Source organism: Populus nigra, chromosome 2 (assembly GCF_951802175.1).
Source record: "Populus nigra chromosome 2, ddPopNigr1.1, whole genome shotgun sequence".
NCBI lineage: Eukaryota > Viridiplantae > Streptophyta > Magnoliopsida > Malpighiales > Salicaceae > Populus > Populus nigra.
The window spans coordinates 40,899,633-40,915,247 of NC_084853.1; the positions used below are offsets into that span (position 1 = coordinate 40,899,633).

The 15,615-nt window shown below is 34.2% G+C and overlaps 2 protein-coding genes and 1 long non-coding RNA gene across 5 annotated transcripts; 2 read left to right on the forward strand and 1 right to left on the reverse strand.

The window, feature by feature from the left end:
* Positions 1–2,112: 2,112 nt before the first annotated feature.
* LOC133682634 (uncharacterized) lies at positions 2,113–4,841 on the forward strand. Its single transcript, XM_062106061.1, has 2 exons — positions 2,113–2,752; positions 3,983–4,841. Exons 1-2 carry the CDS (start codon positions 2,308–2,310, stop codon positions 4,531–4,533), a joined length of 996 nt encoding a protein of 331 aa, XP_061962045.1. The 5' UTR covers positions 2,113–2,307; the 3' UTR covers positions 4,534–4,841.
* Positions 4,842–5,548: 707 nt separating this feature from the next.
* On the forward strand, positions 5,549–6,558 carry LOC133682617 (uncharacterized). The gene is made up of 2 exons (XR_009836709.1): positions 5,549–6,009; positions 6,088–6,558. It is a non-coding gene; the product is annotated as an uncharacterized LOC133682617 (long non-coding RNA).
* Positions 6,559–6,709: 151 nt separating this feature from the next.
* LOC133682616 (histone-lysine N-methyltransferase EZA1-like) lies at positions 6,710–14,506 on the reverse strand. Of its 3 annotated transcripts, none has more exons than XM_062106037.1 (17): positions 14,369–14,506; positions 13,856–13,957; positions 13,503–13,768; positions 13,074–13,232; positions 12,433–12,517; positions 12,174–12,323; positions 12,029–12,076; positions 11,851–11,922; positions 10,512–11,179; positions 10,005–10,155; positions 9,368–9,588; positions 9,071–9,202; positions 7,988–8,075; positions 7,840–7,887; positions 7,629–7,757; positions 7,253–7,330; positions 6,710–7,182 (listed from the first exon to the last, which is right to left on the reverse strand). In XM_062106037.1, the coding sequence occupies exons 1-17, from the start codon at positions 14,405–14,407 to the stop codon at positions 6,991–6,993; spliced, it is 2,628 nt and encodes an 875-aa protein (XP_061962021.1). In that variant the 5' UTR covers positions 14,408–14,506; the 3' UTR covers positions 6,710–6,990. The 3 variants fall into 3 exon arrangements, with proteins under 3 accessions (XP_061962021.1, XP_061962020.1, XP_061962022.1); XM_062106036.1 differs by having other exon boundaries at positions 14,333–14,473; XM_062106038.1 differs by lacking the exons at positions 13,856–13,957; positions 14,369–14,506 and having other exon boundaries at positions 13,074–13,237; positions 13,503–13,642.
* Positions 14,507–15,615: the final 1,109 nt, after the last annotated feature.

Below are 15,615 nucleotides of genomic sequence, written 5' to 3' on the forward strand. Positions count from 1 at the left end.
ATAACTTAATCATAACCATAATATTTATAACATATTAAACAATAAATATCATTATAAAAAATAAATAAGATAAACACGTGTATATGGAATATGATCATTTGAATTTCAAAGTTAAATTTATCTATTCTAGTTTAAGTTATATAAATGGTTGAATATTATAAAATACAAGGATATACTTCTTAGAATTATATAACAAAATGTGAACAAAAGTTAGGAATTATTCCTGTTGTGCATGTGATGGTTCTATAACAAAATTCATATTATTAAAACATAAATATCACAATAAATATAGTAACATAAATATTTAATAATTTAAAAAGATAAACATGTATTTATATTTTATTCACATAATCCTAAAACACATATACCCTTATGATAACAATAAACATGTAATCAAAATGATCAGCATAGTTTAAATCAATAATTTTTTTTTGACAAGCATCTTTCATGTGTTTTTTTGCACTAAACCTTTAAATTATCAACAGATACACCATTGATGGTATCTTCACTATAATCACTGTCATTGTATATGATATCACTATCAATACAATTATCATTATAAATTGATAGAGAATATTAATCTATGTCTATCTCATCACACGTAGGATCATCAAAATCTCCACAATACTCATCTTGATGAAAAAGATGTTTGTTATGCTCGTACCTCAAAATAGATTCTCAACAGCGATTATGAATTTGTGATCACTTTTTTCATGCTTCTCCAATTTTCTCCTTTTCATTTCTATTAATTGACGAGATAATACTTTAACTTGCCTTCATGACTTTATCATTTCTAATCGACGAGTTAATTATACAATTTATTTTTGTATGTCTTATATCACAAATTCTTGCACGTCTCTTTACCGTTAAAGAAACACCTCATCCTCTTCCACATGGACACATCCTGTTCTACAATCACTAAAAATAATTGACTTTTTATACCATGCGACACAAAGCTCTTATATCAATCAATTTTGATGAAGAGAGTGTCTGAGAGTGTGGTTGCTATTATTTTTTAAAATATTTTTTACTCGAAAATGTATCAAAATGATATATATTTTTTTATTTTTTAAAAATTATTTTTGATATCAACACATCAAAACAATTTAAAAATACTAAAAAAATTATTAATTTTATACAAAAAAATAATTTTTTTTAAAAAATTAAAGGAACACCGTTTGCACCGCGTTTCCAAACGATGCTGAAAACAATATAAAAAAGATAACAAGCACAGTAATATAATTTTTTCCAAAAAAAACAAATCATACAAAAACACTAATTTATAATTTTATTATTAAATATTTATTTTCAAGTAGCTTTTCTATCTAAGAACTTTACAGCTCTTTAAACGAACAAGAAAACAATCTAAACAAACTAAAAAACATGAAAATAAAAGAAAAATAATAAAAAATCTAAACAATTAGAAAAAAAATAAAATAATTATATATAATATCTAATTTTCTAAACTAAATAAAAAATAAAGAAAAAAATAAATTTTTTTAGAAACCTTGGTAAGATTAAAAAATAAATTAGTAAAACTACACGGGTAGCATTAAAAAATATTAAAATATGAAATAGAAGTGTATCATCTATCAATGTATGTATAAGGCCAAGACTACACTTTTTCTATGAGTTTCGGGGTGCTCCGATTATTATTATTATTATTTTGCTAGACTTCCAATGATTAATTAATTTATCATGTTAATCAAATAAATTATGAAATAAAATCCGGATGGCAATGACAAAATCAATAATCAAGCCATTTCCATAAAAACCAGCATCACAAAGTAAAGTAAATTATCGAAACCAATTTTTTACCACAATTAAATTTAATTATAATATTAAATTGAAATTTAATAAATAAATTGAATTTAAAAACAGCAAAAAAATAAAATTCAATTCATTTTATTTTTTATATTACTATCATTATCATCATTTTATTTTTTTAAGATTTTTTTTATAAAAATAGATAAGTATTTTTTTTAAATAATTTTATTTTAAATTATAAATAAAAAAATTGAACTCTAATTTATTTTTATAATTTTTTAAGATAAAATTCATTTATTTTAAAATTCAATTCTTAACCATCAACGTATCTTATTTTATTAAAACATTTTAATTGAATCCAATTAGAAAAAGTCACATACATGCTGTTAACCAGCTTATGACTCCATATCTCAATACAAAAATCCAACCACCAGGCTGTTCCATTCTCATCTCTACCGCTTGCCCATCCCCAACTTCTATTGCCCTACTCACAATAAAATCAGAAGCCCAGGTAGAACACTCTGCTCCATCTCTACAACAATGGCCTTTTCACTCTGCTCTACAAAGACCCTCCTCTTTCTCTTCCTCATCTCAGCCATTCCTATTGCCTTTATTATCTCCATGGAGCTCGCCAAGCCGCCAACCCACGTGTACCACTACCACAGCTCAGGATTCTTCCGCGAGAGCGCCAAGTGGGATGATCTAAACCGTCGATTCCTCGTCTCCTTCATGGAAGGTGGCATCGGCGAGATCGCCGTCCCCGACGATCATGGATCTTCATTGGAAGAGGCTGTTTTAAAGGAAGTCACGGTGGTTAAAGACCCTGACTTGACCGGGAACTCTTCTCTTGGTATCGTGGTTGACCGGCCGAGGAATCGCCTTCTGGTGGCGATTAGTGATGTATTAGGGAACAACTACAACGCACTCGCTGCTTATGATTTGTCCACGTGGGATCGTTTGTTTCTTACCGAACTTGGTGGCTCAGGCACGTTATTATCCTTACTCTTCTCCTCTTTTGGTTCCTTTCCTTTTGTTTTTTTGGCTAAATTCGATACAATTTTTTATTAATGCCATAGACGACACGCAGTCCACTTTCTCGAGGGATGTTAGGGCAATTTCCTAATTAAAGAGAGAATATAATAAGGTTGCTTCTTCCAAGAAGGCTCATTGTATAAAGGCGTGTTTAGTTAAGGTGCATTTTTTATAAAAATCAAAATTATTATTTTATTAAATTATTTTTTTAGTCTTAGATTGTTTTAACGGGTGCAAATTTTTTAAAATAAAAAATATTATTTTAATATATTGAAAACAAAAATTTCGTAAAAAGCAATGATATCTGACTTTTTATCTAGAAGGAAAAACGTATGATATTATATAAAATAAGACATGAATTACCCCATCTTTGACGTAACTTGTTGAATTATATTGATTAAGGAGAGTCACTGAAAGGAAGTCTTGGTCATGCATGGAATATTTGTTCATGGTAGGTTTGTTTCTAGAAGCAGAGAAAAAGGACTCTACCTGCTAATAAATTATGGTGGTTGAACCACGACGCTACACATTCTCCGAAGATAGTTTTACCCCTCTGGCAAGAACAAATTCCACCAGGGTGGTTGGCCCTCCCAGTGATTGTATCATTGTACCATGCGGCTGGGTGTCCATTATTCAATTAAAAAATATTAAATGATCTGGGGGACAAGCTAGGTACTAGCTAGTGGCTGTGAGGGGCATGCCACCCCTAAAGTCTTAGAAAGATTCCAGCTTGATCATTGGATTTTTTATTTTTTCATGATGGTTAAGCATTTGGCGTTCCCAAAAATTTCATATTTCCTCTTCCATATTTGATTCTTCTAAGGGTTGTTTGTGAGTCTAGATGAAATTATTTTAAAGCTAAAAAAAGTTAAAATTCTTTAAAAAACATGGTTAGATGATAATGCCGAGAGGTTTCATTCATGTCGAAACTAATCCGTCTAAATTCAACTCATTTTGAAATCATCCTACTAGTTTTTTTTTTTTTTTGACACCCCCCTTATGAAATTCTAGTTCCTTCCTCATCTATAGTGAGTTAATAGAATGTGTATCCTCCTAATGGTCAAACGCACCTTATGACATTTGCCATCCAGGTTTCTTACTAATTGATAATAAAATGATGACTTCAAGCATGCTTTATGATTTTTAGTTGATTCTGCCTAATTCGTTGCATTCAATCTTGTAGACAACGAGAAATCCTTTGCCGATGATGTAGCAGTTGATGCAGAAGGTAATGCCTATGTTGCCGATGCCAAATCCAATAAGATTTGGAAGGTTGGGGCGGATGGGAAGTTCGTATCCTTCATCAGAAATCCACTCTTCATTGCGAAAGAGTGGTACAAGAACCTGATTGGGCTAAATGGGATTGTTTACCACCCAGATGGGTTCTTGATTGTCATCCATACCTTTAGTGGCATGTTATATAAGATTGACATAGCCAAGGAAGATCATGAAGTCAAGTTAATTAAAGTAGCCGGAGGTTCACTTGCATTTGGAGATGGTCTAGAACTCTTGTCTCCAACTAAACTTGTAGTTGCCGGAAATCCTTCCGGGAGACTGGTGGAGAGCTCCGATAGGTGGGAGACGGCGTCTGTTGTGGCAAAGTTTAAGGGGCCTGCTCATAGGTTGGCAACAGCAGCAACTGTTAAGGATGGGAGGGTTTATCTCAACCACTTGCTTGGTATGGGATACCCTAAAAAGAAGCATGCTCTTGTCGAGGCTGTTTTTTCTATTTGAGAGGAGGGCAATTTGAGTTGTTGGTTATATGATCCGATTGAAGTTTCATGTAGCAAAACTGGCTCCTTGCTGGTTTTGGATCTGTAATATTGTATCACTACAGACTACAGAACATTGCAGTTCACTAGTGAAGCATTCTGTTCTCCAAGCCTGGCCTCAACTTCCCCGGGAGAATCCTCGGGACAGATCAGGATTGTGTATTGAAAATATTATTTTTTTCTCGTGTTATTTTAATCACTTGCTCACCAAGGAGGACTGGGTTTTAAAAGTGATATAAATAATACATGGTGGTCGAGTTTACAATAGAATGGTTGGTGAGGTTGGTCCCTCGAATTAAACAGATCAGAATGCGACGACTTTGTTTACTACGTACATCAATCTATTGATTATTCCACGTCATTGTCCCATCCAGCTGTGCCTCCCATCCTTGCATTTTCCTGGTTACAGACGGTACACTGTTAGAGGTTTTTTTTTTTTTTGAAATACTAGAACAATATGTTTTTGTTAAAAATATTTTTAACATGGCATAGCATATTAAAAAAATAAAAATAAAAATAAAAAATATATTTGACTAACTTATCGCATGCAACTCGGTTAAGTTGTTTAAAACAAAAAGGGACAGGAAGCTGAGATGTGAGGGTAGAATGGTTACTGTTGTTTATTTAAAGTATTTTTTTTTGAAATATATTAAAATAATAGTTTTATATTAAAAAAATATTAATTTGAAGAAAAAAAATAATTTTTTTTGTAAAATATTTTTAAAATATAAAAATAAAACTACATTTTCTTATTTATTATTCAAGTTATTCTCCTGGGAGAACGACAAAGGAGAATTAAAAAAAGAAGAACAAAACATGGATACCTAACACGAGGATTACCTTTTCTTTTCTTTCTGAAAAGTTATATGTTAGTTTATCTACCCCCACCACACACACCCAAAAAAAGGTTCGATATGCTCGATGATCGAGCCATTAAAGCACCGAAAACACCTTGAATTTATCAATCTGGATTTTTTTTTTCATGTTCGTCTAATTTCTAAACCTTTTGGATTAAAAAAAATAAAAGTAAGAACGAGCAAATTTACAGTTGATACTTGATAGCAAATCTCTACACAATTTACCATAATTTGGAGGATTTTTTTTCCCCTCCCCTCGCTAGTGCAGGATGACATTCTTTAGTGCAGTATCACGTATGAGATTTAAAAGTATGGAAATAATTGTTTTTTAAAGTATTTTTTATTTAAAAATATATTCTAACATCTTTGCTTCTTTGTGTCTATACTGTGTCGTTTGTAACATCTGCTGACCTTGAAACAGGATCAACTATTACCAGGAAGGTAACCAAGTTCATCCCCAGCTTGATGTGTCTATACCTTTCAGAAGAGCTCCGATGACTTGGGCATCGTGGGTTGATAGACACATTAATCCGAGAAAGACCGAAAGTTTTCTTTCGAAGTTCGGCGCCTTCACATTTCAGGTTAGCTTAGTGCTGTCATGATCAATGCTTTAAACTCGACGTATCAAATTGTTGAGTGGTTTTTGATGCGTCAAACAGGGGCGGACAATGGAATTCGGGTGGGCATTGCAAGGAAGCTACTCAACCTCTCAATGAAACTTCAGGTATGGGCTACCGTGAAAAGAATTCCGTTGTAGAAGAGATTATCGAGCACAAGAAAACTCCAGTAACTTTCTTAAATATAACCATTTTCTCTGGATTTAGGATAGGCGGGTATCCATCCATATATGCTGGTAAGCGCTCGAGCATTCAAGATTGCAGCCACCGGTGTCTTCCTGGTGTTCTAGATACGTGGAATGAATTTTTGTATTTTCACCTGCTATCTAAACGAGGGGTTACATCTTAGCTTGTACATTCTTTTAGTTTTTTCTGCATCTTAAACTTTTAGGCAGGCATGTAGCGTCTCAGAAACACAGGGAAACTCTCGTTTTCTTTCTTTTGCGAAGGAGGCTGAGGTGTTTGCTTGAGATTCAATTTAATGGAAACTGAAAGAAATTCATCATTCTGGAATCACCAAGCCTCTCACACACACGCCTGGGCGCACCGCGCACAAATAATGCACACAGATACTTCGAAGCTTAAGGTTAAAGTCAAAACAATTGCTTAAACCATCTCAAAAGAAGGAAACAAAGAAAGCAGGAAAAGAATCTTAACATGGCAATTATAAATGGAAAACAGCATATTTCATCCTCTATTGTTGCCTTCTACAGGAAACTGAAAGATCAGTTTCAATCTCAATATCTATAATAATGTTTGACCTTTGCTAGCCTGTCTTATTGAAAAAGTCAAATTCACAGGAAGCACGCGCGTGCATATGTACAAGTAAATATATGCCAGGCATAGCTCAGTATACGCTTATGTTCATTATGACAAGTGACTGGTAAAATACACCCTACAATTACAGAAACATGCTCCATAACATCAAGCCATGCCAATAATCAATCAGTGAGATTGGTGTTTCTTTGCTCTACCTTGGGAAACTGTGGAATCATCTCTTTTGGAACCTTCGGGTTTTCGAGCCCATGCAGGTGTCTGGTCTGGCCCATAACGATAATCATAGAATAGCTCCTCGCTAGCTTCTATTTGCTCGTTTGCAAAGATGCCTACTCGATGGTCTCCTACTACCAACATTACCTAAATAATTCAACATATTAGCTCAGTCAATGTCGAGGAATGAAAAACTAACATGTCGAAACTTGAATACCTTTGCATAGCAATTAGGATTTGATGAATGGTTCGCAAATTTCAGCTTATCCCCCTTCCGGTAAGCATCAAGGACAAACTGATAAAAATAAAAATAGCAAGCCACATTAATCCACGAGGATGGCCACGAAAACAGATTCAGAAAATCACATTGAAAATAGATCCTGCAATATATATATATTGATGCTGCAAATTGCATTGAACTTCCAAAACTCTAAACCAATTTAGTCCTCCATGTTAGATATCATCACTCCAATGCTCAGTTGTCAAAGAGCAGTCATTTTGAACATGAGGTGAATTTGATCTCAAAGGATGACATTATTATTATGTTCTTACACATTGAATTATCTATTTTGTAATAATTAACTATCACTTGCCTGATCATTCAAGTCAAAAAGGAATGATGAATTGGCACGGTCGTAAATCTTCCCACGCTTATCTGCTTCTCGATGAGAGATCAATTCACCAGTATATTCTCCAAGATAATCATTTTTGTTGACGGGGTTCTGAAATCACATCATCAAATTCATTGCACAGAACTAGCACACAGGTAATGAAGAACATGGAAACAGATGCAGGCAGTAATACCTTTAAAAAGGCTCCCCATCCAGCAACATCAGATTTTGCCAAGAGGATCTGAAGAATGAAACATAAAGAATGGGAAAACAGAAAATTTCTTTCAGAACATATCTATAATATTGGTACAAATAACAGTAAGTTTTTCGGAATGATTCACCCTCTGCTGCTGCCTTAGAAGAAGCCTCATGTTTCCACATTGGCCATCTCCTCGTTTCGGAGGCTCTCCTAATGAACCATCTCCACAGCTGCATAAAAACAAAACAAATTTGAAAAAATAAACAAAAATTAAAGGAAGTGGCAGTTAATGGGATGAAAAGTCAGCAATCATAGCCATCGATAGATGCCCAGGATTAATTAACTCAAATCAGAGATCAAATTGTAAAGGCTACCAGATCATGGATCAAATAGTTCAATTAATCAGATCCATGACACTGAATAAGAGTGCATACTAACTCAGGACAGAAAGGTTTCCATGACTGACATAATTAGTCAAACAACTAACGCTTTACTTTCTTTTTTTGACATGTAAAATCCCTCAACCGTCACCAGTATTCTACAAGTCACCAGATAGCTCCAAAACTGGAGACTTTGAAATAAAGACCTGGACTGATGCATTGTTCAAATGTTTGTTTGCTTGGCTCCAGTTCAGGATACAAAACACTACTTAAATCAAAATTCTTACGACTTGATAAAATGAGATCAATTTCCGAGACCACTAATCTTCAGTTGTGAACCATCTTTTTCAGCGCTAATCTTTTAACCGATGACCTACCCAACCCCTGCCCAACCATCTAATCACTTGAGACAGCCTATGGGCCTAATATCCAGTCATCTTAGGGTGACAGTCTTTGAAAGGCTTCAAATAGTTTCATACCAGCTGTTTAGACCACCATGTAAATGTTCCTATAGTTTGGAAGGCATGTACTGGTCAGGCCAAAAAAAAGGGCATCTCATCAAACTTTGTTCTGGAGGCAACATGGACTTCAATCTGCCACTCCTGATGGACACTAAGGTCTTATAGTTTGGTGTGCGTGCAGCATAAACTATCATTCTCAAAAATTTTGAGGATACAGAGATTGTGTTAATGCCAAAAGGTGATGTGTAGGCATGAGAAACTTGACAATTTGATGACATAATGTTTAACAGAAGCACACTCATATAAGAACAGAAAAGCAATAGAGGTATGGATATTCCCATATGAAACAATGCTTATCAAGTATGATCATATAAAATTCTTTACCTAACCCAACAATTCCTACAAATATCCGGGTCACATTCGCGTCCAGCAGCGAAACATGGGCATTGTCGACTTCTGCATTGGCTCTTTGCACAGTGGCATCCTCTGAAGCGATTTTTGCAACTTTTTGAGCACCTGAAGAATTTAAAGTAGACTGGTAATAAACGCTGTCCTGATTCAAATACTACTCGTAAAGATGTTGTATAGTACAAGTGTACAAGAAACTATTCTACATGATATACATGTTGCATGAACGTCTGTAGTAAGTAGTAACCTTATGGAAAGATACTTAAAACATACCCGCAATATTTCTCACAGCAAGTTCCATTATGCAGACAAGGGCACTGTTTTCCACACATTGATTGGCATCCACAAGGTGTATACTGCTTACAGGACTGATTTTTGCAATCAGCAATTCTTTTCCAAAATGATGGATGACCAGCAGACTTCCAAGAATATTTAAGTTTCCGTGCTCTTCCCCTCCTACGTAGTAAACGTGATCTTGTTGGCATATCTTGCTCCTATAGGAAACAAAAGGTAAGAAAGAGATGGGTTTATAATGCAGAACCAACTCGTATGGATGAAAGGTCAGAAACCTACAGGAAAAGAAAATGGATAGTGATAGACCCCTATGGAACTGGAAGGAAAGAAGACAGAGAGAGGAGAATGGAAAGCAGTAAAGTATGACAATATATTTAAAAGAAACTGCTAAATAATGTTGGAAGTTAATGTTACTATTCTGACAAATATATGAACATGATTCTCTACCACCCTTCTTTGTCAGGGGAAGCATATCTTTTCCTGAAAAATCGTTGGCAAGACTCCAAGAAAGACAGGAAACTTGAGATGGTTGAGACACATGGTGTCCTTTAGAAAAGCAAACTTGAGAATACAGTAGTATAATCCTTCCTGAAATATCATAAATAATAATGCATACCGCATAATCTATATCAATCTTCCCACTGTCTTCTAGAAATGATCTTGGTGCAACAGATCTATGAGGCATCATAGCTCCACTTTCACACATGTAACTGGACACCTCTATACAAGTCTTTAAGCCTGAAAGTAAGTTCCTTGCAATAAGACAACTGCAAAGCACAAATCATACTTTGAGTGCAACACGAAACATAAACACATAAAAGTTTTGTTCTGTACAAAAGAAAAGTGAAGTTATATTGAATTTTTCAATTCCAGTAAGTTAAATAGAAGAGGGATGAAAATTGCTGCTCTTTTGGAACTAACATAATCATATTATATAACACTTGGTTAATAACGTGAATTTATAGGGTACATCCAGATTCCTAATAACTGAACATGGATTGCTCTTTCCTATTAAACAATTTTCAGTCATTTGACACCTACCAATGAGAAAGGTATCTCAAGACACATATTATTGTTACCTGCATGCATGCATGAAATGTTATTTATATAGGCAACCCCATACCTGTTTTTCCCGAATATCTCCACTCCCTTCAGATAAAGTTCTTTTTCAATAGGCTTCCACTCAGACTTTTTTAAAACCCCTTCCACTTGTCTTTCTAACGAGGATGACCGTTTTGGTTCGGGCACTTCAAAGACATCCTTTGATCCATCCCCAATGTTCTCCTCAGTGCCAGAAGAAGCAATTTCAAAGGAAACATCGGTAGTCTTTTTTGTGGTCATCTGAAATTCAATTTGATCAGTTGCTTTTTTAGCAGTTGACCCACAATCAGGACTTGATATATCTTCAGCAGCGACATCCAAATGCAATAATCTTTTCTGTTTCTTACTAAAATCCTGTGTATCTTCAGGAAACTTTGACGAGTCATCTGATGCTATATCTGTACATTGTGACACTTTGCGCTTTCGCATGTATTCTTGGTTATGAATCACCATAGCAGAAATATCCAAATTCAGAGCTCCAGAAGCAGGTTCCAAGTTACCAACAGCTTCTGAAATAACATTTATTTCTTTCTCTGAAATATGTCTTTCATCTATCATGAGGTCTACACTGCTTGGCTCTTCAGCATCTGAAGCTGCCGCAGTCTTTTTTTCCTCTGCTGAAGTTGCAGTTTCTGTCCTATGCAAGGGACTATTAACAGAACCTTCAGGCAAGTCTTTGAGAACTCTTAGCTGAAAGGCATTTATATTAATGTCAGACTCTAAATTTTCCAAGCAGAAAGCAAGAACTCCAGATGAAAACTATAACAGAATATGCAGCAGAACAGATATATTAGAGGTCATTGGTAACCACATGATCAGCCAAGTCCCTGGGGAGTGAATGGAATTTTCAATGACAGTAGTAAATAAGAGTGTGTGCATACAGACACAATAGCACAAATAATCTATAAAGATTAATAAGTACTTGAAACAGAATATGGTACAACTTTCCTGCAGGAGCAGCACAGACACAACAAACAAGTTAATTTGGAATAAAAGAGTAACTTTGATTGGCTTGTTTACATGAGCAGTACAGACAGCACAATTAGTTACCAGCTCCATATATGTAAATAGCAGTCTCATATTTCAGTAATCATGAAAAAAGATTAAAAGAAAAGGCAAAGGAGAGCATAGAATCATATACCACAGAAAGTTGACCTCTCCTATTCCTATTCCCTCTTATCTGCAGTTATAATAATTTTTGGCACGTATAAGACTTCATCTGGCCTACTGTTTTTAATTTAAAGCTCCAATCAGTTAAACGCGGATCTTGTTGACCAGAAAAGCATCACACTATTTTTGCAGAAAGTTTAAAATGTTGAAGAGAAATTTTTCACCCAAAAAGCTCAGATAAAAAAAAACACCTGAAGGCTACATTGATCACTGCAAGGTTTCCTGTCATCTTCATATTCAGACCAGCATGACTGCTTTTCACTCTGCCAAGCAAAGCCTCCTATTAGATATAAAAGAACCTAGTGTGTGTGTGTGTATATATCACACACACACACACACAGCGCATATATAATGGAGGTTTCTACTCACAGGATTGATCAAAGTTTGGGAACAGCCATGGAGGCGGCAGTCAAATAGCTGTTCAATAGATGCAAGATGAAAAACATCAAGGTTGATGTAATTCAAGAATCATTTCAGTAAAATTCACCTCATGATTAAGGCCAGAAATGAGTACCAAGCAACGGCGACAGAATAGGTTATCAAAAGAATCTAATGCAGCACTAAGAGTCTTTTCCAGAGATATGCCCCTCTCAGATACTGAATCAATAGAATCTTTGACATTTTGGTCATTGCTATATTTTTCGGCGAGCATCCTACAACGCTCCTACAATATCAAACTCAGTAAGCCACAGGAAACCATTCTCAATAACCTCAAAGAAGCAAGGAATGGTGGAAGCAGTTCAAAACACAAAGTTGTTGATATATAATACTACCTGGATTTCTGAAGTGCCAACTCCAATAAACTGGCTAACAATATTCAGCACCTCCTCAGCTAGTCCAAGTTCCTGAAAGACCATCCTGCCAAATTCGACAGACACATTGTGAAGTACTTCGACAGTGGTAAGTAATTGTTAATTGATTACAATTGGTGGTGTCATCAAGATCAGACAGATAGCATATTTTATGTATTTCTTCCTCTGGTTTAAGCACTAAAAGCAACAAGTTTGATGATACAGGCACTCTAGAATATGAAGAACTACTATTACCACAGCCTAGAAGACTAAGAGCGACAATAAGAATCAAATGAACAAGAGTCTTAAGGCTTTCAAACTGATCTTCCTTAATTTTAATTTGGAAGACTAAGAACGACAATAAGAATCAAATCTAAGAGTCTTACAGCTTTCAAACTGATCTGCCTTATTTTTTATTTGGGTCTCACTTTTTGTTCTATACATATTCTCTTGTGTGAAAGTTAATTTGATTTTGTTCAACAGCATAGGTTGCTAGTTTAGTGAAAAAAATGGAAAGAGAGCAGCACAGTTCATTATTAAGAATGTAACCATGCTATCCTGAATTTTAAATGGCAGATATTGCATTCAAAATATATGTACCAAAATCAAATCAATCAGATTACCATAAAAAGCGATCTTCGCCCTCAGAAAATTCATGTTTCTCTTCCTCTGGTTCTATGTCTTCTTCGCTGTCACTACAAATCAGAGCTTCACTGCCATGTCGATCATAGTATATGCGTCTCCTGCCAACCACTGACTGGTCTTCAGCCATCCTCTGATTCCTGTGCTGCATAAATGCATACTTGAGATATAACAGAAAAAATAAAATCTGCATATGTACAACTAAATGAGAGAGCAACATAAACATTAAATGCTTTGCATTATTTTCCCTAACACATTGCAGGTTAAATTTCTCCAAGTTAAAATAAGAGAGGAATCGACACCAAACAAGAATACTCAACAGGTAAATTCAACTGACATATTGTTTGTTTGCCTATTTATTCATCACTGGGTAAAATATGTTAAAATTGAGCATGTACTATCTGACATACTTGTCCAAAAAAATCCAGGTAGTATACGGAGGTATCTTCTCTACAAACGGAAGCTTGGTACTTGTTGAGACTGCTACTTCATGACCATTGATAAGATCTCTATCACCCGATCCTTGAGCGAATCCACCATACTTGCAAAGAGGAGCTCCGATCCTCAAAGAAATCATTTTAGAAACTCCATTCTGCCCCACAAACGTTCTTGAAGTTGCTAATCTTAGCTGAGAAACATCAGCTACAAGTTTCCTTCTGTTTCTCTCAACTTTATCCTGTACAAAAATCAAACATGAATTGCTTTGCAGTATATGATTATCGACCTAGTCATACACTCTTGAATATGATAAAACTTCACCAACCTTTATCGAAACAACCCTTTCCGCTTGAATTTGTTTTTTAAGCTGATTCATCTTGTATGTCAGGTTTCCAATACCGTTATTTGATGGTTCTCCATCTGATTTCTGCCCATACATACCAGCAATTTGTAAAAATAATAATCAAGAACGAAAAAAGTAGTAATTGAATATATAATCAAGGAAGAAAAAACCAGAGCATAAAAGCAAGCAATTATATAATAGAATCACAACTGTAATTAATGGATTTTGTATATATCATTATCAGCAGCTGGACAGGGCACGCATTCAATAGATTAAAAAATATTAGGAGATTATCAGATGCTCCAAAAATAAAAACTGATAAGATTGATAGCTTCAACTAATTTTCATTATTTTTTCTATGTGAAAGTGTGGATCATCATAATTATGTTAATTCTGGTCAATCAATAAATGACCTTATCACACAAAAATCACGTAAAGGAAACCTGAAAACAGTCTTACAGATATCAGAGAAATGAATATAGTGAGGAAACTGACTCTGAATTTAGAGGCAGAGTCGCTTGATTTTGACACCATCGCTGCTCTGCAACACTCCACCGAGAAAGTGAGTGGCAGAGAGGGTGGAAAAAGTAAAAAAAAAGGTCACATAAGAGGTCGACACGTGTTATGTGGTATGACGTGGCTTAGTTTGTATTAATAATTGAAATCCTCAAGGGCTAAGTTCGTTTGGTGAGGACTGGTAGTACCTTAACGTTTTGATTTTTTAGAACAAAACATTGGTATATTCAAACTTATTTTGCCTAAGTAAGTTTAAGATAACCTATTTTTTAATTTTTAATTTATTGTATTTAGGAGAATAAATCCAGTTTAATGTTTAATCCAAAATCTCAAACTGAAAAGGTTAGAATTAATTTAGGAATGTTATAGTTGTTGTTTTTTAATTTTTTAAAAAAATATATTAAAAAAATATATTTTTTTATTTTTTTTTAAATTTATTTTTAATATCAGTATATTAAAATAATTTAAAAATACTAAAAAAATTAAATTTTAATAAAAAAAACAAATTAAAACTAGCTCTCAAGTCTCAACCTGTACGTTAATCAGGAGACCTATCATTTGGAGTTAATTCCCTACTATTCTGTTTTTCATTTAATAATAATAATAATAATAAAAGCTAAATTGTATAGGAATCCTTTGAACTATTAATCAAAGCATCATTAATGAACTAAATATTTTATGTCAACAATTCTTGTACATCAGTGAGAATTAGGTTTCCGTTCAAATCATTTTGTCAAAAAAAATTTTTCATTTTATTTGGAAGAAAATCAAAATTATATGTTAAGGTGTTTTTCTATGAGGTCATGTGATTTTCACATGCCAATTCCTTTACCGCTTGAAATTTTCATTAACATGGATTAAATTAGATCAAATAATTTTTTTTATCAAATAATTAATACAAGGACTATTAGCATAGATTTTTTTTTAGATTAATGTTGGTGTCCGGGTCAATTTGTGCGCATCTCGACTATTCTCACGAGTCCTGAAGTTAACGACCATGTAAATCTCTAGTGGCTTTGAGGTTTGTGAGTCTCGAACTGGTTATCTTTGAGGAACAAACTTAGAATCTGACCAGTTAAATTACACTTTTTAGAGTTACCATAGATTTTTTAATCAAAGTTCAGCAGGTTTGTTGAATTTAACTTATGATAAAAGATGTTTTTCTCCTCTATGTTTAGCTCCTACTTGTTTATATTTTGACGTAAGAGAACAATTAAAAGCATTAA

Excerpts from the sequence above, each read along its gene's own strand:
- LOC133682634 (XM_062106061.1), top strand. The coding sequence starts at position 2,308 with ATGGCCTTTTCACTCTGCTCTACAAAGACCCTCCTCTTTCTCTTCCTC. Across the intron at positions 2,753-3,982 it reads TACCGAACTTGGTGGCTCAG|ACAACGAGAAATCCTTTGCC; the intron begins GCACGTTATTAT and ends TCAATCTTGTAG.
- LOC133682616 (XM_062106036.1), bottom strand. The coding sequence starts at position 14,407 with ATGGTGTCAAAATCAAGCGACTCTGCCTCTAAATTCAGAGTCAGTTTC. Across the intron at positions 13,958-14,332 it reads TATTCATTTCTCTGATATCT|AAATCAGATGGAGAACCATC; the intron begins GTAAGACTGTTT and ends ATGTATGGGCAG. Across the intron at positions 12,324-12,432 it reads TTGGCACTTCAGAAATCCAG|GAGCGTTGTAGGATGCTCGC; the intron begins GTAGTATTATAT and ends TTGATATTGTAG.